The 27,704-nt window shown below is 44.5% G+C and overlaps 1 protein-coding gene across 3 annotated transcripts in view; it reads right to left on the reverse strand.

The window, feature by feature from the left end:
• The window catches only part of HPS3 (HPS3 biogenesis of lysosomal organelles complex 2 subunit 1), a 47,964-nt gene that overhangs the window by 19,678 nt on the left and 582 nt on the right, over positions 1-27,704 (reverse strand). For all 3 annotated transcript variants that reach the window (XM_066599180.1, XM_066599188.1, XM_066599197.1), the window contains 11 exons: positions 24,034-24,519; positions 21,498-21,681; positions 20,021-20,106; positions 18,353-18,551; positions 15,641-15,722; positions 14,476-14,624; positions 12,248-12,356; positions 10,092-10,273; positions 9,338-9,512; positions 7,051-7,281; positions 5,466-5,651 (listed from right to left, as the gene is read on the reverse strand). In XM_066599180.1, the coding sequence (XP_066455277.1) occupies positions 5,466-5,651; positions 7,051-7,281; positions 9,338-9,512; positions 10,092-10,273; positions 12,248-12,356; positions 14,476-14,624; positions 15,641-15,722; positions 18,353-18,551; positions 20,021-20,106; positions 21,498-21,681; positions 24,034-24,519 (2,069 nt within the window). The remainder of the gene's footprint in view (positions 1-5,465; positions 5,652-7,050; positions 7,282-9,337; positions 9,513-10,091; positions 10,274-12,247; positions 12,357-14,475; positions 14,625-15,640; positions 15,723-18,352; positions 18,552-20,020; positions 20,107-21,497; positions 21,682-24,033; positions 24,520-27,704) is intronic.

The following is a 27,704-nucleotide window of genomic DNA, read 5'->3' on the forward strand; positions in this document are numbered from 1 at the left end:
CCATGCCGTTAAATGGAGTTTGTCTAGGCCGGGGTGGTTCAGAGGCCCCTGCGATAGAAGATCCGTCCAGGTAGGCAAGGTGACTGGGTCCTGGACGCTCAGTGTTGTCAGAAGACCGAACCAGCTTCTTTTCGGCCAGAAGGGGGTCACTAGGATTAGCGTGCATCCCTGGGTTCTGAAGTGCTGTAAAACCCTGGGGATTAGTGGTATGGGAGGAAAGGCGTAGGCCAGTCCTTGTCCCCAGTCCTGGCCTAGGGCGTCTACCGCTATCGGACGATCTCCTGGCCGGAGGGAGAAAAAGTTGCCTACTTTTGTGTTCTCCCTGGTTGCGAAGAGGTCCAACTGTGGGGTCCCCCACCGGTTGGTTAAGATTCTGAATGCCTCTGGGGAGAGGGACCACTCTCCTGGGTCTATCTGCTTCCTGCTGAGGAAGTCTGCTTTTCCGTTTAGTGTCCCCTTTAAGTGGGTTGCCGTGATCGAGAGGATCCGGCCCTCCGCCCAGTGAAAGATTTTCTGTGCGATGCTTTGCAGTGGGGGAGATCTTGTGCCCCCTTGGTGTCGTATGTGAGCGACCGCGGTGACATTGTCTGACAGTATTTTTATGTGATGGTTCTGTAGCGAGTTGCCCAACTGCTGTAGAACCTGCCAAACTGCCTGTAGTTCTCTGAAATTTGAGGATTGTTCTTTTATCCTCTGAGGCCAGGGACCCTGAAAGAATTGGTTCCCCACATGCGCTCCCCATCCACAGGCGCTTGCGTCTGTTGTGATGTGGATGGCTGGGTTTTGTAGCCAGTGAACCCCTCTCCGCAGGTTCTCTGGGGATGTCCACCAACGCAGGGATGTTTTTGCCCTGTTTGGGATGTACATCCTTGCCCCTAACGAGGACTGCCTTTTGTCCCACGAGGATAGGACTACGGCCTGTAGGGCTCTGGTGTGGGCCTGGGCCCATGCTACTCCTGGGATGCATGATGTCAAGCTCCCCAGGAGAGACATTGCCTCCCGAATTGTGCAGAATCGTCTTCGTAGGAAGGTTTTGACTATTCTGCGGATTTTTTGTATTCTCTCCTCGGGTAGGTAGGAGCATTGCGATTCTGAGTCGAGAGTTATTCCCAGAAACGTCTTCTGCTTGCCGGGATCTAGGCTGGATTTTTCCCAGTTTATAATCCATCCCAATGATTGGAGAAGTTGTAGCACTGTCTCCAGATGTTTGGTTAGGAGTTTTTTGGACTCTGCTATTAATAGAATATCGTCCAGGTACGGTACTACTAGGATCGATTTTTCTCTCAAGTGGGCGGCTACCTCCGCCATAATCTTGGTAAAGATTCTGGGAGCTGAGGATATCCCGAAGGGCAGGCATCTGAACTGGTGGTGCTCTATTCTTCCGCCCATGTCCACTGCGAACCGCAGGTATTTCTATGAATCTTTGTGGATCGGGATGTGAAAATAAGCGTCCTTTAGATCGATGGACGCCATGTAGGCTCCTCTGGGGATCAACTTTATTGTCGAGGAGATGGTTTCCATTTTGAATCTCCTGTATCGGACGCAGGTGTTCAGGTCTTTCAGGTTTATTATCGTCCGGTGTTTCCCGCCGGGTTTTTTTTACTAAAAAGAGCCTGGAGTAATAGCCCTGGGTTTCCTCGTTTCGCGGTACGGGAGATATTGCGTTTAACCGTTGCAAGTCGCGCACGCTTTGCCCTAGTAAATGTAGCTGTTTTTTTGGGGCTCGCGTGGTAATAAATTTCCTTCTGGGGATGGACACCAGCTCTATCTGGTATCCGTACTGTAGGATCTTTGGGATCCATGGGCCCCCGCAGATTGCGGCCCATTGATCCACAAAGCTCCCCAGCCTTGCCCCTACGGGGATGGCGTCAGGGTCTTTGCTTCGGCTCCCCCTGGTGGGGGTTGAAGAGGATATTCCTTCCTCTGCCCCCCTTGGGGTAACTCCAGCGGCCTGTCTTGCCCTTGCCTCGGTAGGCCTCGGGCTGCTGCATTGGGGCCCGGGGAAAGGTCTTCACTCTCTGTGGTTTTTCCTCAGGGAACCCTTTTTTCCTGTCGGCCGCCTTCTCTAGAATTTTATCTAGGTCCGGTCCGAATAGAAATTGGCCGTAGAATGGGAGGGCACACAATTTGTTTTTCGAGGCCAGGTCGCCTGACCATGACCTCAGCCATAACACCCTTCTGGCTGAGTTAGAGCGGGCTGTGGCTTTTGCTGAGAGTTTGACGGTCTCGGCCGCGGCGTCCGCTAGGAAGTTAGTGGCCATGCGCAAGATGGGAAGGGAGTTAAGGATCTGATCCCTCGGCGTTTTGTTGGTCAGATGTAGTTCCAGCTACTCTAACCATACCCCCAGGGTCCGCGCCACGCAAGTGGCTGCGATCCCTGGCCTAAGGATGTTTGCCGCTGCCTCCCATGATTTCTTTAGGAGTCCCTCTGCCTTGCGATCCATGGGGTCTTTTAGCTGTGCGGCATCCTCAAAGGGAAGAGTCGTCCTCTTGGCTACCTTGGCCACCGGGACGTCTACCTTAGGTATTTCGTCCCAGCTTGCGCAAGCTTCCTCCTCCAGGGGGTATCTCCTTTTTACGCCTCGAGCGGAGTAGGAACCTGCGTCTGGTTTATTCCACTCTCTCTGAATTATTTTAGAGATGTTTTTGTGGACCGGGAAGGTATGTTTGCGCCTCTCCCCAAGTCCACTGAATATCTCATCCTGTCGGGTCCGCGGCTCTCTGGGCTGTTCTATTTTTAACGTAGCCCTAACTGATTTAATTAGTTCCGTCAACTCGTCTTGATGGAACAAATATTTCCTGTAGTCCTCCTCCTCTGAGGACTCTTCGGCCGCCTGTTCCTCTTGCTCTGATCCGATGGAATTCTCGGAATCAGAAGGCTCCTCGGGAACATACGCCTTTCTTTGGCGTTTCGCTGGCGGTGCCGGCAGTGACGTTAGAGCTGATCGAACCTCTTCCTTCACCAGCTTTCTAACGTCATCCAGGAATCCCCCCGATTCCTCTCTGACTAGCCTAGCCACGCATGCCTTGCATAGAGGCCTCTGATACGTGGCTGGCAGTCTCGTCCCGCATTCCACGCACTTTCGCAGTTTTGTTCTGGGGGGGATGTCTTTTTTATCCCCCTGACAAACAAAGCATTTTTGCGGGTAAACATGCAATTTTTCCATATACAGCATACTGGATATTTGCATTGTATTTTTGCCGCACTGGCTACTTACGGCCGCTGAGGCTGAGGTTTCAGCTGTCTCTGGGGCTGGAGCACTCATCTTTATACCAGTGCTGCAGACACCCTGCGACCTGTGATGCTGGTGTTCTGGCTTCTCTCAGGTTCCTATTTGAATTTTCGCGCTCCTGCGCTAAGCCCCGCCCCCTCCGCTCCTAATGCAGACGCGATGACGTCATCGCGCTGGACGTGAGATGCGGCGCCCCGCCCCCTGCCGTCAAAGGGCTTCCTGGAGCGCCGCGCTGTAATTTCTGCCGGAGGACGAGGGGGACTGAGGCTCCCGCTTTGAACCCCCCATGGGCCGCCGCGGGAGGAACCTGGCCCGGGGGTTACCACCCTGATGTGGCGTCCCGGGAGTCGTCTGGCTGCGAAGGGATGACAGGGTGAGCCACTGCCTTCCGATCCGCCTGTATACTTTCGCTGGCTTCTCCACCAGCTCCTCTCATAGATCCTGCCTCCTGGCAGGACAGGAAGACACTGAGGAAAGTGGGGAAGGGGGGGAGCTTTTAACCTCTCAGTATGTTCCTGTCCTACCAGGAGGAGGCAATCTCATTGGTGCTGTCGTGGAGACGACTGGGGGAAAGGAAAGTTATTGAACAGGCCTGCAGAAAGAGAGGCACTACCAGAATAACTGGGACTTAGGGGAGTGGAAAAGAAAAACAAGATATGAGGGGTCTTATTAGTTAATACAGGCGCTGTTCTCCAAGTCTAGATGAGTGTTGGGGGTGTGGGGGTGTGGGGGGTGTGGGGGGAGGGAAACAGGCAAATTATCAGATAGGATTACTAAATTCCTGACGTGCTCTCAGGATATTATTTCAAGCATTGATCTGTGGCATATTAAATCTACCACCAGTAAGACAACTAAGGGTTTTTTATTGGACATTTCTATAAGGGTATATACACTTCAGGAGGTTGGGTTATAGTAACAAAAAGAGATGAGCGAACGTACTCTGTTCGGGTGTTTTTGGACCCGAGCACCGCTTTTTTCGAATAACTGACTACTTGGACGAAAAGAATCGGGGGGCGGGCGGGTAGCAGTGGGGAACGGGGAGGAGCTCTCTCTCCCCCCCCCCCCCCATTCCCCTCTGAAACCCCCCGCGCCCCCCCGAGTCTTTTCGTCCGAGTAGTCAGTTACGTGGAAAAAGTGGTGCTCGGATCCAAAAACACCCAAACAGAGTACGCTCGCTCATCTCTAGTAACAAATTGTTGGAAGTATATCTTGTTGGGCTGGAATAACCAAAGCTCACTACAGAGCAAACAGATTTGTTGGAGTCTCCCATCTTACGCTCTGATTTACGAGTAGATGATGTTGGTTGGTGGGGCTGCAGACTCCTGTACAATTTTATAAAAAACATGGAGATGTCCTAGTAAGGAACTGTTTGCTATTTAGGGGATTCATTTCAAAAAGATTTATTATTGGTGTATATGGCGGAAGCGATCATTATAAGATCCCGGAACCCAGATTCGCACAGACCAATTTTTCTGCTCAATACGGATGGGAAATTATTGGCTAACCAATAAGCTAAGTTACTATGACCTAATTATCTGAGGTTATAGGCTGGTTAATCCATTGCGATCAATCAGGATTGACTTCTGGCAGAACTACAAATCATAATATTTGAAGAACATTTGTTCAAGAGGGAAATAGTTTATTTTTAAAAGTTAGTATTTTTCTTTAATTTGCCTATGAAAAAAAAAAAGAAAGAAGAATCTTTTTTTAAGCTTTTTTAACATTAATAAAACTAAATTAACAGGAAAAAGAAAAGATTTAAAAACAAAAAAGCACATAAAAAATAGCCCTATATGCCATAAAAAAGGAGAACATTTGGAGAAAAAAAAAAAAAATAGATAGAGTCGCCCTGCTTCGGAAGTGGACCTTCAGTATGGACCAAGTCATTCTTTTGGCATATATTACTCACAGAAGGGATCACTTACATGAATGTGATACATTTTGGGCATATTGGCCTAACATTTAGGAAATAACAAACAAACCATAACGTAGTGGAGAGGGTGGAGTTGAGTGAGGTTTGGAGAGTTTCTGCACCCCTCATTTTTTGGCCGGCTTACTTATGTTGTTTTAGCTTATAGCTCAGATGTTGCTAGATTGTGTAAATACATTTACTTTAAAAAGAAAAAAAAAATTCTTCTGTAAAACAATCACGGAAAGCCTCTCCCTAGCTAGGTTTGGAATGACTGATAACAGAGAACTAATACAAAGAAGAAAAAAAAACAAGAATACAACCTTAAAGAATAACTCTGCGTCTTTCAGATGAATTTTACTGTTTTCATGAAACGCCACCATAGCAGCTACAAGTAGTCCAGGTAATGTGTCCCGGAAGTGAAACGCCATCTCTGTGGGTATGATCTCTCTGCCTCCGCGTATTATTAGCAGCCTTGGTTCATCCAGGAAACCGTACAACAGCTGCATCTGCCAACACAATAAGTGAAAATGATTAACGGGAATACAAGTATATAAGCCAGACATAAAGCCCCAAAATGTCTATACGCCACCACTCTTAGAGGTTATAGACTCGCGTGATGTCCTTCCAAGTAATGTATGCTTGATGTGAGGTCTGTGTGTCAATGATGCTACTGCCTTCACTAACTCATGTTTCAGCATAGCCTCATTCCAGGGCTGATTTCTTCAGCAGCCGATGAGGGATCTTCTTTTTTTCCCCATTCATCCCCCTGCAGAGTGTGCCGTGGGCGCTCTCATCTCTCTCTGCACAGAAACACACACAGAGAGACTCACCCCTCCCTCCTGCAAATTGCTGCGTTTGCTCTTCTCTCTATCTTTACCCTTAATTCAGGACAATCTGGGTGATCTGCCCTTCCTGAAGACTTGGATGTTTTTTTCCTCCACTCTCTGATGTGCTATATACATTCTCCCCTGCACGCAGCTATCTTTAATGCCGGTTTCACACGGGCGACAAAAATTGCTCGATTTTCTTGCGATACGACAGTGCTACAAATAGCCTATATGTGACGCGCATGCTTTCCAATCGGTTCCTTCACATTAGCGACGTTTTGTAATCTGCTACATTGAGAGGTAAAAAAAAAAAAAAAAAACGCGGGTTGCTAAATATTGCAGTGATCTGCTATGTTTTGTATCCCATGTTTCCCTATGGAGCCTGCCTTTGTGTTGAATCGCATGAAAAGGCGGTTTTTGTGCAGTGCGATGCAACTTTTACAGTAGAAAGTCCTACTGTTTGTACCTAAACTAAGCCCTATCTGCATGAAAAAAATTTTTTAAATAACAACGCATCGCCTAACAAGCGCTGTCCATCCCGCTGCACTTCTCCTCGCAAATCCACGACACTTGTTTCAAGTCTTCTGTTAGTGCTTGCTGGATTAGAAGTTCAAAAGCCCCGCTTCGAGGATGCGCTGCTTCTGATTGGTTCTCGAGCGCAGCAGCTCAGCCATTCAGAGCCAGCATTTGATGAACCAATCACAGCCATTCAATGAATTTTTCAAACCCCTGACCTTGGAATCTCGTTGCCTAAAGACAAGTGTCTGAGAACTGCAGAGAAGACGTGCGGCGGAGAGGACAGCGGCTGTTAGGTGATGTTTTTTTTTTTTTTATTCAGCCAGGGCTTATTTTCGTGTAGGGCTTATATAATCAAGGCCCCTTCCCGTACAGATAAGAGTAAGTAGCAAAATGGAATAATATGATAAATATATAATATGCCTGATAGATCACCTCTTACTTTAATACATGCAAGATAACCATTTAAGACATATATACTGCAAAACTGCATGAAAATACCAATCACAACATAATACAACTTTAGTCTCAGGAAATGATTTTCAGTGTAATCATATCATACCTCTGAATGACGCTGCACCTCTGCCTCATAAGCATGAAGGTCTTTCATCCTCAGCGCCATGGCTGACTTTGTAAGAGAAATGAGGGCTGAAGGATCGGACGCATCTAAAATGTCCAAAAAGTCCATTGCTGTTTTAGGGCAAACATTATTCATACAAGGACTGCATAAAGCATGAGGCAGCTGGTTTGGTTCCGTCGCACTAAAAATCTGCAATATTTTGAGAGCGATCTCCTAAGGGTAAAAAAATAAATCTATATATATAACGAATATCCACGCTCACAGAAAAATGACGGCTTTCACATGATTCACAGTGGAGACCGACAGATCATAAACACAATCTAGTTCTTCCGCCGAGTGAAACTCTTAAATATACAGATGACGGATAATAAATGACACTAATTAGTCCGCATTACATCTCAGGGTGGACACCCACTTGCAATTCTTTCCCTGCGATGCGACAGCGATGATTATGAAACCAAGGATTTTCAATGGTTTCATACTCATTTGCGCTGTTGCAGTAGAGCTTCGCATCGCAGAGAAGAAATCTGTGATATATCGCTCAGTGTTTTCAACGAGATCAGCGGCAGCAGCGCTAGCCCCATTGAAAACATAGGGAGTATATCGCAGACTTATGGCAGGAGTTTTCTTTATCCCCCGAAAGGAATTGATGAATAGCTAAGCACTGCCTGTAATTGGCTGAGCACTCAGCCAATCATCACAGCCCTTTCAGGAGGCGGGGATTTTTATATCCCCACCTGCAGAAAGTGCTGGACAGCAGCACAGGGGAGCCAGCCGGAGGACGCGCCTGAGCGGCGGGGAGGTGAGTAAAGAATTTTCTTTGTTTTTTTTTTCACCAGCTAGGGCTGATTTTCAGGGAAGGACTTAGATTTCAAGCCCTTCCCCAAAAATCATGCTGCGGGGGTTGCCTAAAAACCACTGCTTTCAATGGGGCTGGCAGCAGGAACGCCGACCCCATTAAAAGCAATGGTATAGCATCCTGGACTTCTGCCACAATATATATACTCCCTATGCTTTCAATGGTGCTGGCGCTGTTGCCGGCCCCACTGAAAGCATTTGCGATATCGCAACGTTTTTTTTGCGCTGCGAGGCGACTGTTTTCACTCGCTCTCGCAGCGCAAGAAAAAAAAAACCGCTAGTGGGTGTCTACCCTCAATGTGACAAATTCAGAAGCATAGAAGTACAATAAGCCACTGTATAAAGTGGTTTTCGCATTTTTCTTTAAATAGCAGTTAATGGTCAAAAATAATAAAATAAGTTATATCCACTGGCTTCAAACCCACACAGCTCCCATTTGTCTAGGGCTCTGTTTATAAGCAGCAGAGCTAGCATTCTGTATACATACATAGCCGTAGTAGCCAAATCACTGCCTGTGCCGCAAAGGCTTGTGATTGGCTGCAGTGGTCATGTGTGTATATGGAAACAGAACTCAGCGGGGTGAACGGCATGTGTGGCGCTGGACTGATGGGAATCTGGAGCCGGGGAATATAGCTTGTTGTTATTATTATGAACTCCGGTATAAAGAGTTGGCAGGCATGTATAACTGCCTGCCAATTATGTTTTAAAAGACAGTTAATTCAGTTCTCTATTCAAAACTATGGCAGTACAATGTTTGGCTAGACCCCAAGCACAAATAAGATATGTTGCATAAACGATGGACGAGGAGCTGATTGCTCAGTGTAAATAGCAGCCGTTCAGTACTGAACGGCTGCTATGGTAAGTCAATGGAGAGGGGCGGGGGAGCGGGAGGAGAGAAATCTCCTGCAGCCTCCCTGCTGCGCGTCAGCGATACTAGCTCCTGTGCAGCAGCATAAGAGCGAGTATTTGCGGGAATGAGTGTCAGGCATCATTTGCCCGACATTCGTCCCATCTAAACAGGCCTGAGAGCAGGGAAATAAACGGTATTTGCCTGTCCTCACCCCCAGAGATCCAGCACAGTAGCCCCACAACTCTACCAGACTCTGTGACCACTGCCTGCCAATCAGAGGCCGCAACGTGACCGCCGTTCTACTGGCATAAGCAGCTGACATCATGACATGAGTCCCTAAAGGGAATGCCTCTGGTTGGCAGGCAATGGTCACCAGACTTCCGCTATCAACACAGACTGGCAGAATCGCGGGCTGCAGCAGTGGATAATCGGGGCGGAGGATAATTATTGTTCATTTTATGGTTTTAAATCTTTTCCTTAAAGAGTTAATCTGTAACTAGACAATCCCTTTAAAGCTGCAGAACTAGTCAATATTCATCATAAAAATAAAGTCTTCCATACTTCACTATGTATTTCATCCAGTTCTTCATAAAGTGAATGCTTGAGGTAAAACATGAAGCCTTTCCCAATATCGTGCTGCAAATCTTTTGATAACACACGATGTATTACATCAGACATGGATAAGCCGGACATTTTGTAGTAAGGGAGCGCAAGATGGGAATTCTGTGTGTCCAAGCTGTAGACAATCAAAGGGTATAAAAACATTTAATTAGTCTAATCTACCATGTAATGACAGCAAACCAATGCAAAATGATGGAAAATATAATACAAATATAAAAATAATAGAATTACGATCTCTCTCTCCCCCCCCCCCCCCAACCACGCTTTGACGTCAAGAACAGCAAAGCATGAAGCATGTAAGGGGTTGTCAAACCCTTCTCTGTCACACCAGGAGATGTAATGGCCAAAGCAATCGTCCGATGCTAAACAAGTATCATGCATCCATCTTGTTCTAATTAACAAGACACAGGCACCATATTTGCTTGGTGTTTTACTGTCCCACCCAGCGTATGGCAGCATCTCTCGGTGCCCAATGTCAGTACCTCAATAGATGCTGTTATAAGACAATAGGGTGCACGGTGTCCATTTTTTATTGCAATGTTAATTTCAGAATTTGAATGCAGAAAAATCCATGTCATATTAACTACGGATTTTCGTAGCATTCAGTAGAATGCTAAAATGGTGTGGATTTCACAGCGAGTATAGGGATGCAATCGGCACGCTGTCAGCTCCCAATCATTTCACTTTTGCTCACCTGCAGAAGCAGTCTCCCAAGTAAGCACAGCTCTCTCTGAATGCTGCCATTAGTTCTTCCTTGTCTTCACATTCCACCAAGTCTGGGTTAATTAATGCCGCTCTCAGCAACAGATGAGCTTCACTTAGGAGGTGAATACAGCCGTGGGTCTTCACAGTGTCATATCTCTTGCTGTACTCTAGCTGGTGTAGACAGAATGGGTGAATAGAAATTTCAGTACAGCATCTACTCAATAATGAACCAGGAAGATCAGGATGAATACTGCTGTATGACTATCTTAGGCTGCCTGCACACTGCAGAACCGGATTCTGCATGCAGAATCCAGCCCTCGGAGCAGCGTCCATGCGTACCTGTCACTTTACTTTTTCTTCTGTACTGCAGATGGTCCGCACGGCGAGCAGTTAGACATGGGCAGCGTAGATTTTATTTATTTATTATTTTTAACTACTGCTTTTCCTGCATCATCATTGGGCGATGACGCGAATCCACGAGCTTTCCATAAGGTCATTGCAGAGGGGCCACGGATAGTACAGCTTCCATTGACTTTAATAGAGGACGTCCGCGTGGATTCCGCAAAAGCATGCAGTGATTTTTCCTCCGCTTGCAGAAACCGCGATTGGTTTTCGCAAGTGTGCAGGAAGAATCTATTTCCCATAGCTATGGGCGCTTTTTGCTGCGGATCCGCGGTGCAGATGCCCACTGCAAATTCTGGAGCAAATATCCGGCTGTGGGCAGGAGCCCTTAAACAGGAAAAAGCGTGAATAAAACTATAGTATAGTTTCTAGAAATATAGCCAATAGGGTTTTTGAAGGTACTCTAAATTTGTAACACAACATTTCACTATTTTCTATGCTTATTTGCAGCACATACAGAGACAAGCCAACAATATTCTGAAAGCATTTTCCCCCCAGTAGTCAGTGCAGCATACAGTGAATGTTACATACCAGAAGTTTTGCTGTAATGTAGCCTGCAGCCCGCCGTCTACCTACAATTTATGGACTTGTGCTTTGAGTTAACTGTTAATTGCCTGTACAGGAGGCCGTTAAATGTCATACTTACTGAGCCATTCCTTAGACAAGAACAACTGGATGGGTTGCATTAATACACCAGCATCATATTATTGCTATTTTTCAGGTTTAGATAACAGGGCTCCATAGGTGTAACATTTAAAAAATAACAATTCATCCATTTCACTAATTTTGCTGATTTATCCCTCGTCACATTATGTTTTAGACATGTGGAGATCACAAGTGGAGACTGTCAGCTGTAGTCGCGTGTGAATGTCACATTCTACATATGTAAACAAGAAAAGGGCCTGTGAAGAGCACAAATTAAGCAAAACTGGTGTGTTACATACAGTGAATGCGGTCTTTATTAATGGCGACCATTTAATTGTGTTTTCAACTTTCATCTTCAACACTTATTGGAATCTACGCTACAAGATTCTACAGTTCTGAAGGAGGGAGAGGGAGAGAGACAAGAAAAAAAAAAAAAAAGCTCGGCACCCGGCGGGTCTCATACAAAAATGCTCGAGTCTCCCATTGTAGTTAATGAGGTTCGTTACTCGAGTAGAGCCCTCAAATTTTACGAAAAGCTCGACTCGAATAATGAGGACCTGAGCATTTGGGTGCTCGCTAGCTGTAATACCTCATCCATGCTAAGGAACCACAAGTGCATTCAGGCACACTTGCAGCACCAGTTTTGTGTTCAGCTGTAATTTGCTTGACTGTGCACCGCCTGATTCTGACATCCCTCTCTCGTTGACGAGTTGTTTACTCCCACAGGATCCCCTTTTGCTGGATGTTCTTCCTCAATCACACCATTCCTGGTATACTCTCAATCATCAGTGTACAAGAAACCTCACAAGGTGGGCAGTGAAATCTGACCCTAGACAGTCCAACACCAATTAAGGTTGCTTAGTTTGCTTGATTTTCCCTTTCTAATGAGGATTCACAGTGTAACTTTTCAACAGAAAACCTGCTCACATGATTTCGTGCTGCACTTTGGGGGTCACTGGTCTGATTTCCATGCATGGTCTACATCCTGCTGACTGCACTTTCAGCTGACGGTTCCCTTTAAGACTTGCTCTTATGCATTACAGCAAACACTCATACACACTTGTACTTTAACATACGGTAAGTAATAAAAATGAGTACCATTTCTCTGTAGAGCTGGAGGATAGGTGTAGTGCTTACAACATAGAGGTTCCAGCCATGGTCTTCCTCACTGGAGGTCGTCTTCTTCACACTACTTGCCTTTCTTGAGCTACAATTAAGTGTAAGTTAGTATTAATACGTGCATATACAAGCGGATCATTCTGCCAAGAAACAACAGCTATCTGGAATAGCATAGATTTAGGAAAAACTGGCCAATTCTTTCCATTGTTGCTGTTAACCCCTTAAGGACATGGTTTATTTTGGCCCAAGAGACGCAAAAATTTTGGGGGGGATTTTTATCTGCACTTTTCAAAAGTGATAACTTTATCATTCCATCAATGTACACCGATCGCGGCATGTGAGGGGCTGAGAGGGGGGTAATTGATATGCTCATCGATCCCCGATGACGGAGAGGAAAGCCACTTACCACTGTGGGATGGCGCAGGCTCAGAAGGGAGACTGCATCATCCACAGGTCGTAAGCTTACATCCTGTTGTGTTTAGCCAGGACATAAACTTACCTCCTGTGATGTTTAAGATTACACCCCTTCTGACAAAATCTTGGTGCTCAAAGGCAGTTTATCACAAAAAAAAGTCATTAATAAAACCAGATACTGAAACATATTCTTTTTTAATTTAATTTTCTGACTGTAGAATTGTTTATTCTATTGCCTATACAGGACATTGATGGCTGCCATCTTGCGTAGGCTACATTTAACCGCATAGGGATATGCTTTACAGCAGCCTCATGGGCCACTCAATCGACATAAGGAGACCCATTGACTTGTATGGGAGACTTTTATGCTGCAAGATAAATTGCAACAAGCATGCAACCAGCGAGTACATTAGTGATCGTATAGCGTTCACTTGGCATGCATTTACACTGATCAGTAATTGGGTAGACTTGATTGTTCATGGGATGATAACTGCACTTCTGGTCGACCCTTCTACCACTTCTTACTATTCAGCAAATCTTTAAGTCGCCTGTTTATACCAAACGATTTGCAGCAGATGAACAATGATTTTTAGGTCCGCATGAGAGATCCAATCACCAATAAACTAACGCTGTACGCTTTTACAGTGTTCTCTATATATTAGGTGTTACCTCTCGGTGTAATCCTGCCTGTGATGTTAGTGAGATGACGGTTTTCTCTGCAGATCAGGAAGTAACAGACTATGACAGTATTAGGCTCTGAGGTCAGTGTTAAGAGTGCAGGATTATTATTTTATTTTTTTTAAATACAGATAGTGACCAAAAATTATTAAAAAATATTTAAACACAAAAATGTGATTTCTATAATAGGTCATTTTCTGATGACACATTCCCTTTAAGGAAGGTTCTTGTTTCTCAGCCAGAATACCTATGGACAAATAATAGAGTGAATATTCTGCTTAGCGGCAGATGCGCAGCCAAATTCAGTGTGCGGTTCTGATATAATCCTATAGTTTACAGGAAGTCAGCCACACAAGGAGGACAGACAATCTCTCTACATAGCAGAGCTGGTCGTCACAAAGCGGTCTATAATGAATGGGTTCAAAAAGTACGGATGCTACGGAGCTGGGATGAAACTAATCGCACAGCAAGAATATTGCTGGTCGGTTAGCATTATATGTCCAATACACATTGCTGGAGTGCTTCTATAAAGAGAACGTATGGTAGATGTGTAGCCTGGCTCCCTCCATTGGGACTAGTGGCCCTTTTTCCACAGAATGATTATCGATCAGATTCTTGCTAGGCTGGACGAATCTGAACGATAGATTATTATGCCTGCATAAAATGATTAACAACCATCTGTCCGTGTAAACAGGCAGTCGTTCATCAACGACTGCCTGTTTGCTGTAAATGGAGGTGGGGGGGTTGCAATCTCTGTCCTGCTCCTCCTCCATTTACTGAGCGATCATCGGACCCAAAGTTCTAGCTATACAGTCCTCATGAAATGTTGCTACTAAACAAGTATTTACCTGCATTTACATAGTAGACCGGTCACTACTATCCACATGTAAAACTGCACTACGGAAGCTTCCACTACAGCAGCAAAATAATAAACCGGTTTTTAATAGTTTTTTTAGGCGTTTAAATTGTCGTCAAATAAATATATAAAATAAGTGAGATTACATGAAAATCATAGAAAAATTGAAGTATACTTGTACATATGTATGACCCTCCTTAAAGTAACCCTTTGTGGTTTTCATACTGTAGTGCATGGTTTTAAACAAACGTATGCTAACCTTCTGTAGTTTTTCATTCTATCGGCCACATCCTGGATATCGGCTCTTGTCAAGATGATTATGTGGTTATTAAAGTGCTGAATGGCTTTTAGTCCAATAAATAGTTGCATCCTTAGCGTACAGACGTCAAGGGATACAGGCGGGCAAGTCTGGGAAAGGAAAATGAAAGAGGTCACAGTATCCTATTGAGGGGAACCTATTTCTAGGCACAAAATAGAAAAAAACAATACATAAATTTACATTAGCGTAAAACAGACAATATGGCTTTTGAATTATATTAAATCTTGAAAACAAATTCCTATCCAATATTATTTAACATTTCTGAACTGTTCATGGCTTTTGCTCATACTAGTGATATATACACGTGTGTTCTCTCATGCATGCTCCGACACGCCTAGCATACGTCTACATACAGTAGACAGTTCCACATATCTTAGTTCACAATTCTAAGGACCATCATTTTATGTATTTTTTGCCCTGCTTAAACAGGGTTATCCGGGATTTAAAGAAGAAAATGTGCATTTACTACCAAACTTTAACCCAGTAGAGGTTTCCAAGTCTGCGATACATTTCTCGCTTTACTGCATGGTGGCAAAATCTCACCTAATAGGATTTGAACACCCAATACAATTGCAGTTGTATAGTAAAGGGATTGCGGGATTGTCCAGTTACCGGAAGATATTTCCCTTATACCACCAATTGTGTTAAAGTAATAAAATCAGCTGCACTTCCCCATCCTCTGCCACTACAATCCAGCGCTGTAGCCTCGCCGCCTTCCCGGTGTTTGTTACTGAATATGTCACAATATCAGCATCATCGCTGACTATTGGCATCAGCGCTCACATCTTGGGTGCCACGATACCAGGAATTCTGAACAGCGAAATTGCAGCCTCTGATTGGTTGCAGTGGTCACATGATATCCAGTGACATCTTCAACAAACACCAAGAGGACAGCGGGGCTGCAGTGCTAGATCGCAGTTACAGAGAATGGGTAAGTGTAGCCGATTTTGTTATTTTGTAGCACAGTTGGTGGTATAGGGGGAATGTTGTCCAGTAACTGGACTACCCCTTTAAATATCAAGCTCATGCAAATTCTGGATCTCAAGCATTTCTTATAAAGTAATTTCCTTCTAAACATTCAGAAGTCTCTAGCGTGGACATATACCTTCATAGTTGTATCAATATAGGGATCCTCTTCTCGGGCTGCAGCTGCACTACATCTCACAGTGAAACATTGCAGGTTGTTACTGTAAAGAGGAAGTTACAAACAGAGGATTCTATTAGGCATCAGGCGGTGGGGTCATAGCAAATGACAAAAATATATATATTACATCAGGTGAGATTTATCTCTTGGAGAAAAAAAAACGAAACAAAAAACACAAAGCAGAAGTCTCACATTTTGACCTCAACAATGTAAAGCCCCTTGCACACGGGTGGATTTGAATTGCGAAATCTGCAATCGGCACCCGCGCGGATGATCCGCTGTTCAAATCCCCCATAGTAAAGCATGAGCTTTCGTAGTTCCGTGCACACGTGCACTTGAATTGCGGAATCCGTGAGCGGAAAATGTATAACAGTATGCTCCATTTTAGTGCAGATTCTGTGTGGAATCTCTTTGGAAGCATTCAATCCACAATTACAATGCGGATTTGTAGGTGGAAACCTCTCAGCTTGCTTGGAGACCAGACAGGGAGGTGGGAAAGGCACCATTGGGCCTGCAATTATTTATTAATTTTAACCGCATGATCCACTGTTCATCTATACAGAAAAACTCTTGAATTGCAGGTCTTTCACTGCGGAAATTTGCACGCGGAATCCGGACGTGCCGTGTGCAGGCGGCCTAAGACTGTGATCACATATATGCTTCGTAATGGCTTCTCATGGATCCTTTGAACTTGCAATGATTCTGTAAGAGTTCTGCTATTTGCTACTAGATAGAATATTAGCACCTTACACAATTTGTGCTGTCAAAGAGCAACGGACAACTGAAAGGAACTAACTGAGCCTTATGGACATCCTGCATTTGGAGCTACAAGTTTGAGGGAACAACATTTATATGTAGTTATTTTTTTCATTTTCCCAATATAGTCTTTAACAGTTTCAATGCTGCTGTGCAACTTATGTCTCCGTTAATAGGATTCTCTGTAGAAGGAAAAAATGTTGGGAGGCTTTTTTAATGTTCTCTATAGAAAAGCAAATGAAGAAAAAAGGAAAAATTCCTGCGGTGTTTAGAAAATAGAAAAAAAAAGCCACCGACCCCCCCCTCCATTCTGTGCAGAATCCATAGTGCAACCTGCCCTCCTATACAAAATAACAGAGTTTCCGCAGCCCAAAAATTTGGGTTATTTTCATAGGTTTCACTCCAACTACTGGGCTAATCCTCATGTGGATTCTCAGAAGGTCCTCTGCAGAAATCCAAGTGTCATGGTGTAGGCAAATCCTCAATGCATGAACTTAGCCTTAAAGCCCTTTTACACGGAATGATTCATTCCAACGAGTAAACGTGAATGGTAGTCAGTCAGTCTAAACGCAGCCACACGATAATTAATCACTTTTCCTTCGTCGTTCATTTTATGCAGGCTTAAAAATAATCATTGGCTCGTTCGCTTATCATTCAGTTTAAATAGCAATTGTTCCATCGTTCTCATTTACTTATACAGGGAATGTGAACGACTAAACGATTTCTTGTTTGAACGAGCCAACGATGTATCTGCTGCATAAACAGGCTTCGCAAGCGAACTACTGCAAACTCTGACATGGTTCCCTTTTTTGTGTAAATGGACCTGAACGGCCCTTTTACATGATACGATTATTGTTCTTGTTGTAGTAATAATAATATAAATGTGTTTCTTAAAATCAGCCTATGCAAACATTATATATTCATATATCCGTCTTTATAGAAAATAGCTAGCAGTGAAATGGTTAACTGGTTCAATGCTGTACACTGTGTGTCTTTTGCATTCTTATGGTAGTATCTGAAATACACTCCTACACAAATTCCTAAGACTTAACAAGGTCCTGAGATGTGTTTCTCATGAGAAAGACCTGCGATGCCCACAGTTTATAAGAGGGGGGGGGGGGGCGGGCTGCTCCTTATCTCATCCCTTGAATTCCTTCGGTCCAGATTGGAATATTAATAAAGTCTACGAGACTTTGGTATATAGACATTACGTGTTCACATAGCAACATAAACCTTGGGTGTAAACATATATTAATCAGCGTCGTTACATACTAGACCAATCATGAGTTGTTATGACGTTGTGAGGGGTATACATGTAATTGGTGCATCATATTCAGTATGACTGTATTGTACTTCCTTACAATAAACCAGAAGGGTATGAGGGCTCACGATAAGTATCCGTGAGTTCATCATACATATATTCATGCATGAAGCTTTTCATTCTATCCAATCTGGAGCAAACCAGTGAAATCTTCTGGAATATGATTTATTCCCATAACATTCAGAATCGTTCAATTTCCTGCACACCCAAGAAAATGTGAACTCTAATCATCCCGTGGACACGCATGCAGCGACTACATAAGAATTGTTCAGTTTCTGCATACAGAAAACGGAACTATGCGCCATTCAATGTAAACAACAGTCATTCACTTTTGAATGACTGTCTGCTTAAAGTGAATGGAGGCGGGTGGGGAAGAATGCTCCCCGTTGCCCCGCCTCCATGCCGGTAGCGCTTTCAACAATGCTAGCGATGCTTATTCTTGTGTAGCAGCACAGGAGTGAGCATCACCGGAATGAATGTTTGCCATCACTTGCCCAACAGCTCGTCCCGTGTAAATAGTCTCTTACTGTAGTACACAAAAATAAGAAATCGCTGCTCAGAAACTGGCGGGGAACTAAACACTAACAGGGGAATACCTTGTGATAACGTGGAGGAACAGAGGCGTCAGAACGGCCTGGTGCGACCTCTCTGGGTACTGGTAGACCGAAATCAGCTCCACAGCATTGACCAGCGTGTACAAGAAGCCAGCGTGTGGCATGGAGAAGAAGCAAAACAGACTTGAAATCTTCTTTCGAGAAGCTGAGTTTTCGGCTTCAGTAGGAAGAACTTTATTTTCTAAAGGGAAGAAAAAAAATAAAAAAATCAGGGATGATACAGAGCAGTCAATGTAATAACCACCGGACATCGGAATCAGGACTAGATGTATATAAATTAGGACAAGCCTGGTGGTTACAGAATACCTTCAGTCTACCGGTAAATGAAAGACCAATCCAACACATTAATTGTATTTTCACATATTCCACTCTATGACCGACAGCTATTAGGAAAATGGGGTCCCATAAGCTCCACTTGGCAACAGAACCAAAGAGAGCTGGCCAGGCAGATAGGGCTCTCTACATCGAATTCTATGGGGGTTACAGTATGAACAAAGCAATGGCTTAGTGGGCTGGGTCCGCCACATTATACTTTCCGACTCAAAATGCCAGAAACAAGCAGTTGCTGAAACGCAGACATAATTATCTCCCTTTCAGCAAAGTCAATGGTTCTGTCCACCGGTTCCATCTGAATTCCGCTTTTGGGGATTCAGACACAACTACTGATGGAACCCAGCAATACGAAGAAAAAAACGGTGTGAATGCCCCCTAAAGAGGACCCATCACCTGAGTATAGTGATATGTTTATTAAAAAAAAATAGGGCGCTTTCATATCTGACCTGGGGATTCTGTTTTACTGCTCCTTTCGGGGAGATGGAAAGGGGAATCCCCGCGGCCAAACGATTCCATCTGTGAACGGAACCAAACAGCGCCAGGAGGACCCCATTGACTATAATGGGGTCCTCTGTTTTCCGCCCCGCCCAGCTGCCCGACTTATGGAAGGAAGAAAAAGCGCTGCATGTGGATGTGCATGCAGGTGTGAACTCACCCTTAGCTCCCCAAAAAGCAGAATAAAAACTGTAAATACACATACTAAAAACAAACAAACAAACAAAAAAGCAAAGGGTCACATGACACACACCCAGAGAGCTAGGTGTGGGCTGGCTCAGACGAGCGGATGCGTGAAGTGCAGCATTTTACCACTGAGTGAGCTGGCAGTAAGCAAGCATATTGCTGCATAGGGCAATGATTTTGCACTGCACATGGCCGTGTATCTCACACATGCCGCCATGCGCTGTCTGAACAGGGTTTTTTTATTTCACTCTCAGTTGTTTAGTGACGTTGCCTATAAATGTCGCACATATGCAATGTAACTGCGCATGTACAGCGTTTATTATGTACCCATAGACTACAATAATGCTCTATTGTGCGTAATACCCCATAAAATACAACTTGCTAAGTTCTTTTTTATGTGCACATTATACACAATTAAATGCTACTGTGACTGGGTCAATAAAAATGAATGTACTTTCATTGATTCCATTAACCGTGTAATACGTGATTACACTCATGTGAGCCGCTCTTAGCAGATACTGCGTGGCCCTAGTATTTAGAAGCTCAGAGTCATGAGATCCTGTTAGTCATTGCTATACAGCACACATGACTGACTGTGTGATAACCCTGATGCATGTCAGCAGTTGTATACTGTACCAGTCTTGTACATCGGCAGCATCTGCAGAGAATGTAATCTTGTGCTCTCCACACTAAAGCCATCACTGAAGTCTGGGGTAAACCTCCTAGGTAACAAAAACAATTTACATCCATTTGTACAAGAATTCAAACAGCTCAACAAAACCCAACCCCTCCTTGGTAATCACCGTTCAATTAAAAGAGTAGCGTTCAGCTAGAAGCTCCCGGGCCCCAATGCAAAACCTGTAACAGGGCCCCCAACTATAATGCTTTATTCATAGTACTGGGCTCCCTGTATGGAAAGGAGAGGTCTTATGGGGGCCCCTAAGGCTCCTGGGCCCGGGTGCAACCGCATCCCCTATAGTTACGCCAGTGGGCTCAGCAGAAGCCATCATATCTGACGCCATTACTGCACGGTTTACCGTTGTGCCCCTTCATGTCCACAATATGTGCAGCCAGGATGTAAATGTAGCATCACTCTATACTGCTTTACCATTAAAAAGCCGTCAAAAAGATGAATAAAGGAAGTTTGCAGCACGATTAAAAAGGATTTTCTCCCGCTCTTAAAAATGGATGCCCTATGCACAGGATAGGTCATCAATAGTTGATCGGCAGGGGTCTGCTGCTTTGCTGTTCACCCGGCCAATATCACCATGTATGGAGCAGGAAGCAGACAGCGCCGTAGAGTGCAGTGGCCCAGCATGGTATAGCAGACAGAGCTCCCATTTACAACAATGGCCACTGCAGAAGGTATGGAGCTATTTGCTTTCTGCTTCGTAAACAGTGACAGCAGCCTGGCAAACAGGTGATTATCTGGGTTCATTGGTAGCCCATAGGATATCCTGTGGTTAAAGGCATCAGATTTTAAGAGCTGGAAAACCACTTTAGGCCGGCAGCACATAGCAGAGAATCCACATGCGGAAATCAGCTCTGCCAGCAGCGTCATCTCCACATACCGGTTTGGTTTCATTTTCTTCTGTACTGTGGATGGTCGCACGGCGAGCCGTCGGACATGCGCAGTACAGATTTTTTTTTCTTTAAACTCCTGCTTTTCCCACGGAATTCACGGCCTTTCTGCAATGTGATTGCGGACGGGCGGTGAGTGGGACAGCTTCTATGGAAGCCATCCACGCGGAATCCACAAAAAAAAATAATAATACAGCATGCTGCAATTTTTCCTCCACTTGCGGAAACTGCAATTCGTTTCTGCAAGTGTGCAGGAAGAATCAATTTCCCACAGCGTGCTATGGGCGCCATTTGCTGCAAATCTGACTGCGGATTCCGCAGCGAATATTCGGTCGTGGGCAGGAGCCCTTAATCAAACCCTATGTAATCAGACCATACTGCTCTCTGGAACCACTGCAGTGCGAGATACATGGCGCCCACTAGTGACCCACAGCGATATCGCATTCCAAAAGGTGAAATGTTGCAGTGAATAATTACATATTGAAGGCTTGGTCACAAATGGGTACAAGTAGTTGATGATTAATTGTATTACCTGTACAACAAATAATTCACATGGCAGGGACTCTGGGCATCTGCTGGCAGGCCGGTTGACTCTGGCGTCACTGCGATGTTGCAAGATTTGCAGTCCTCTCGAAAAAGTTCCACCGGCCTCTGAAACATGACAAAATCCTCACATTCTAATGGATGGGATCCCGCGGCAATGCCATTGTTACCACCTGTGAAAAGGAAGCAACGTTAACCCCTTAGTGACGAAGCAAGATTGCACCTCAATGACCAACTAATTTTTCAGCTTTTTTTCATTGTCGCATTCCATTAAAAGCCATAACTTTTTAATTTTTCCTTTAACATGGAGCCACATGAGGGCTTGTTCTTTGCGGGACAAGTTGCATTTTACACTTTGGGGTACATAATAATGTCTTGTTTAACTTTTATTAATTTTTTTTAAAGGGGTGATTGGAGAAAAAAAAAAAATTCTGTCATCTGTTTTTTAGATGTTATTTTTATAGCGTTCAGTGTGCAAATTAAATACCGTGATAAGCGTATTCTCTGGGTCAGCAATATTCCAACGACATTAAGTTTATACAGGTTTTTGATGTTTTGCTATTTTTCTACACAACAAAACTTTTTCTTTTAAAGACTTGCTTTTGCGTTACAGCATTCCAAGAGCCATTACATTTTTTAATTTTTCATTCGACAGAGCTCTATGGGGGCTTGGTTTTTGTGGGATGAACTCTAGTCTTCATTTGTGCCATTTTAGGGAACATATAAAATTTTTATTGCTTTTAATTCCTTTTTTTTTCTAGAGGCAAAATTAACAAAATCTGCAATTCTGGCATTTTTAAAATATTTTTTAATGGTATTCACTGTGCAGTATTAATGGCATGTTAAATTAATTCTGCTGGCCAGTAGGGTTACACCAATACCAAATTCATAACTTTTTTTGGAGCTTCAGTATTAAAGGGGTTTTGTCATTAAAAATCAATACTTACCTATTCCTCCCCAGGCAGTCTGCTTACCACGTCTTCTCCTCAACTATCTTCTCCTGGCTCCTCCATGTCACATCACTGCTAGCCGGACAGATCCTCTTCTTCCTTTATGCAGTGGCTTTCTTCTTCCGGCAGGCCAGTGTAGGCTATGTTACTATTGACATAGCATTCACTGTGTAGCAGGGAGGGCCGATTGCTATGCAGGGCTAATGCCGAGACTGCACACGAGCACTGCCTCGCGATGTTAGTATAGGAACACTCACGGCAAGACAGAGCGCATGCGCAGACTCGGCATTGGCCCTGCATAGTATTCAGCGCTATGATATAGTGTACATTGCTCTGCAGGAAGGAGTATGCCGGCAATGTGCGTAGTGTCACCGTAAAAATAAGAAACTGGCCAGCTGGAGCTGAGGTGACCCGGGGGACTGCAGGCGCCAGGAGAAGACTGGCTGGGAGAAGGTGCGGTAAGTATTCTGCCTGGGGAGGAATAGGTAAGTATTGATTTTTTTTTTAAAAGGACAAAACCCCTTTAATGAATTCTGGGCAATTTGATAATTCTGTAATACAGGGGTTAAACCATTTAAGTAGGAGCCATCAATTCTCCCAATTCTGTAGCATCTTTTTTGGAACTCTTGGGCCAGTATCACACAGGCGTTAGTAAAAACATAGTATTTTTAAACGCTGCATTTTCGAGTGCCATTTTCAAATGCGTTCGACAGCGGTTTTAACACACCCCATCATTGCAATGGGTGATGTGGTGCGTTTAAATAAATAATCACAGAAATGCACTAAACTAGAACAGTGTTCGAAAAGCACAGTGTTAGAAACACAGAGCTAAAACGCTCATCTGAAAAGCCCTATTGAAATTAGAAAAAAAAAAACAAAAACCAGCTTAAAAACAGAAATCTGCAGACGAAAAATGAAATCTTTAAGAGTCTCCTACGCTTTACTTTGCCAGGACAATGTGTCACGAAAAACAAACAAATCTCAGAATCACGTGGATAAATAAAGAGTCAGGATGGGTATAATTCCTCCTTAAGGAGAGCACCAGGAAGGTGAGCGAGGAGACTTATAAGGCCATCCATGCTCCTCTGGGAAATATGCAAAAGAGAAAATGTAACAATACCTCTGCAGTGCCACCTATTGGAAGGCAGCATTCCTGCAAGTCAATGTTAGACTTTTTAAATAAGTCTTGTTACAATGACTGGGAATTGTAAGCCAACGCCAGAAACCATACAATAGATGACGCTTCAGAGGTCCTGTTCCATTTTCACAATTGGATAAGTAAAGGCATGTCAAAGTTATTTCCACATAAAGTGACACATCAGATCTGAAAAATAGGGCTTGACCAGAAAGGCCAAAATTGTCTTGGGTGGAAAGTTGTTAATTGAGACCTGCAGAATAGCAAGTGCAATACCCTTAGACACTGCAGTCTAATATTAACAAGGAAAGTATTGCAGACAATGTATCATACCGTACATATATTTCTGCTTTTCAGGTTGGGCAGTAAGCACACAATTTAGACTTCGAACATTGTTCTAAAACAAACACAACAACTGTAAAGATCTACAATATTTGTACCTTCTTCTGGCAACGTTTCAACTTCTGTTGTGTTCTTCAGGACTGTAGTGGTTTCTTCTGGGGTCTCTGAACTCACTCGAAACACCAGAACTTCAAGATCATTCGAGATACCAATATGCCAGAAGCAAAAGCACAGCTGACTGGGTTCAATCCCATTCACATGTAAAACCAAGGATCTGTCAAAGTCCAGCATCGTTGTATCATGGACAGCAATGTACTTCAAACTGAAGATCACTAGTTTACTTTTGCAGCCGACCAGAAGATCTCCTCGCAAGGGACAACAAGAGAGGCACAGCGGGTTCTCAGAGAGGGGCATCTCTATGATTTCCATCTGGTCCTTTGAGATTCCACTCTGGAGAGATTCCAGCTGGAGGCCGACCATCCGCACACTGACCCGGGAGCTGCCCGTAGTCTGGCATCGCCAGTTCACGTACGCTCTCAGAGAGGAAATATTGTTCTTCTCTTCAATTGTAACCAAATAGTCTCCTAGGGTGAAGACAAGTTGTAAATCATCACATACATTTACCAACCATAATCGGAAGACGTGATAAGTGGAGAAAAAGCCAAAAGGCACCGTGGATCCTTCTTTCCAACAATCAGTTGAAGGGGTCCTAGCATAAGGAGATATAGTTCCTATTAGGGTGGCATCACTTGTGGAGTACGGTCAACCACTTAGATTCCCAAAGTAGAGGCTTTAAATTTAGTGTCGGCCACACTGAATGTCAAGGAACCACCTCATGGACACTTATATTTGTAGTGTGAGGCTACCTTCATATGGGCGAATGTGATATCAAGCCGAGAAATTAGGCCCCATATCGCGCTCGTCAACGTGCGTTTTACCTGCGCATGCAAGGCGGTTTTCATGCAAAAACACCTTGCACCTATTAGGGAAATCATTAAAGGGATTTCATAGTGTTTCATTGCCTGGTCCGAATTATATGAGAAGTTGTGTACACAAATCACGGACACATGACAAAGTCAGTATCATCCGACAATGAAGCTCTTCTGCCTTTATTACAAAGTAGACAATGTATATACAAGTTCCCTTACATAAGATCAGAAATACACGCCCCTCTGTAATCATAAGAACTAATGATTGGCTCTAGGTGCTAATGGTTTAACATATGTTAACACATCAAGGCATGTCACTCCAAACAGGTAATTCCCAGGAATCTGAAACTAAATTCTGTATACACAGACACTGTTCTAGTAGTTTCTATGTGAATGGAGAGATAGAAACCGCTATCTTTATACATTCCTAAGCCAGGAAAGGATATGCGTAGGGGAAAGTATGAGCCTGCATCTACATACCAGTGTAAAACATGAACTGAGTTAACCATTTAGATGCTGGTTATCCACTAAGAAGGAAGATATACCAGTATCTACATATACATACATACATACATACATACATGTGTTTGCCTAGGCTGATGTAAGAAACATATATTATTACTATAACACACCACTTCTGTGAAATTCCGCTCTCAGACACTTGTTTCACGTACGTTGGAGGATCAAAAAGTATTTCCCATTGCTTTCAATGGGAAGCATCAGATCGCACTCACGTGTATGGCATGCAATATGTTTGACTGTCCCATTGGAAACTATGGGTGATGCGTTCTGAGGGATGTGAAAAACAATAGGAGATCCAGCGGTTTTTTTTTACCTTGCGGCATCGATAAATCGCTCATGTGTATGACTCCACTCTAAAGAATGGAGTTCAATGTCTTAAAGAGGACCCATCACCAGATAGAATCACGAAGCTGGCTGTATAGCTCTGCAGCAGTTGCCCCGCTGACACCATACCCATTTTTTTCCCCATACTTGCCTTCCTTTGTGTAGTTCCGGATGCTGTCAGTGTGTCAAGTGGGCGGTGCTCACCTTCACTCTCAGTGGGTGAGGTTGGACTTGATTCATAGTCTGATGTCCCATTGAGAGTGAGCAGCGAGGACCGCCCACTGACACACTGACAGCGCTGTATGCGCAAAGGAAAAGGAGTATGGGGAAAAAAAAAACAGCTCTGCTGACTTTATCCCTTGACAGATCCTTTTTAAAGGGCTTCTCCAGAATCTTTAGTACTGCTGACCTATCCGCAGCATAGGTCCTCAATAGCTGGGGTCCACAGATCAGCATCCTTGAGGCCTCCCTCACACAGGGCGTTTGCAGAAACGCAGCGTTTTTCAACGCTGCGTTACTGCAGATTCCGCCCCGTTTCAGCAGCGCTGGTATACTTTATGCCAGCATTTTGGCTGCGTTTTCAGCACAGCTGAAAACGCAGCCAAGAATGCTGAAAAGAAAAAAAAAAAAGTAATACTCACCTAGCCGCTGCAGTCCGGGTCGCGGCCGCTCGTCTCTGCCGCTGATCCGGGCTTCCTCGGCACTCCCAAGTCTATTGCCAGAGGCCAGGTTTGAGAACCCGGCCTCCGGCAATAGAGTGCTGTGATTGGTTGTCGGTGCTTGCTCGATGCCCAATCACAGCCCTTCATTGACTGTCTCAGCCAATCAGAGCTTGCCGGCGCTGATTGGCTGAGACAGTCAATGAAGGGCTGTGATTGGGGATCGAGCATGCCGATAACCAATCACAACACTCTATTGCCGGAGGCGGGGTTCTCAAACCTGGCCTACGGCAATAGACTTGTGAATGCAGGGGAAGCACGGATCAGCGCCAGAGACCAGCGGCCGCGACCCAGACTGCAGCGGCTAGGTGAGTATTACTTTCTTTTTTTCTCTATCTAGCCTAGCTGGGACTGATTTTCGGGGTAGGGCTTCTATTGCAAGCCCTCACCCTGAAAATCAGCGAGCGGTTAACGCTGCCAAAAACGCAGCACCAAGTGTTGCCGCGTTTTCAGCAGTGCTAAAACCGCTGCCCATTCATTTCAATGGGCGACGCAGGGCTGAAAACGCCCCAAAAAAGAACATGCATCGCTGTCGAAGCGCAGCGTTGCAAGGCGCTGCGTTTGCAGCCCCATTGAAATGAATGGGAGCCTTGTACAGCGTTTAGCTGAAAAGGCAGCGCTAAACGCTGTATAAAACGCCCTGTGTGAGGGAGGCCTAAGCCTGCTGCGAGAATGGACAGCACTGGAAGCAGATAGCGCTGTCTGTAATACAGAGGCCTGTTTTGGTACTGCAGGCAAAACTTCCATTGAATTCAATAGGAGCTGTGCCCTGCAACATTGACAGCGCTACCTGCTTCAAGTTCTGTCAATGGTGCCAGGAATCAGCTGATCGGTGGGGATCCTGCGTGGTAGACCCCCCCTCCCGCAGCAGCTCTTGATTACCCATCCCAAGCCCAGGTCAACAATAGTATAAACCCGGAGAAGCCCTTTAAGTAGCAGGAACTTTCTCCTAAATTTAAAAATTCTCCACTAACTACTGACTCTACGGGTCCGTTCACGTATTTACCTTCACATTTGTGCACCCATAGAAGTCAATGGGGATGCGCAAATGAATGCAAAACACGCTATGATATGCATGAAACACTGCAATTGCGCAGGAAAAAGAACACCTGGAACTCAACAGATAATCAGCCATTTCATCCGGTGCGTCCTTTTTTGCCATGTGCAAATCGTACCGTAAAATACGCAATGTGCGCGCAAAATAAAAAAGACTAAACTTTGTTCATTCCTCCAATACGCATACGCTTGTGTGAAGCGGGCCATAGGGCACAAACG

This window comes from Eleutherodactylus coqui, chromosome 1 (assembly GCF_035609145.1).
Source record: "Eleutherodactylus coqui strain aEleCoq1 chromosome 1, aEleCoq1.hap1, whole genome shotgun sequence".
NCBI classification, from domain to species: domain Eukaryota; kingdom Metazoa; phylum Chordata; class Amphibia; order Anura; family Eleutherodactylidae; genus Eleutherodactylus; species Eleutherodactylus coqui.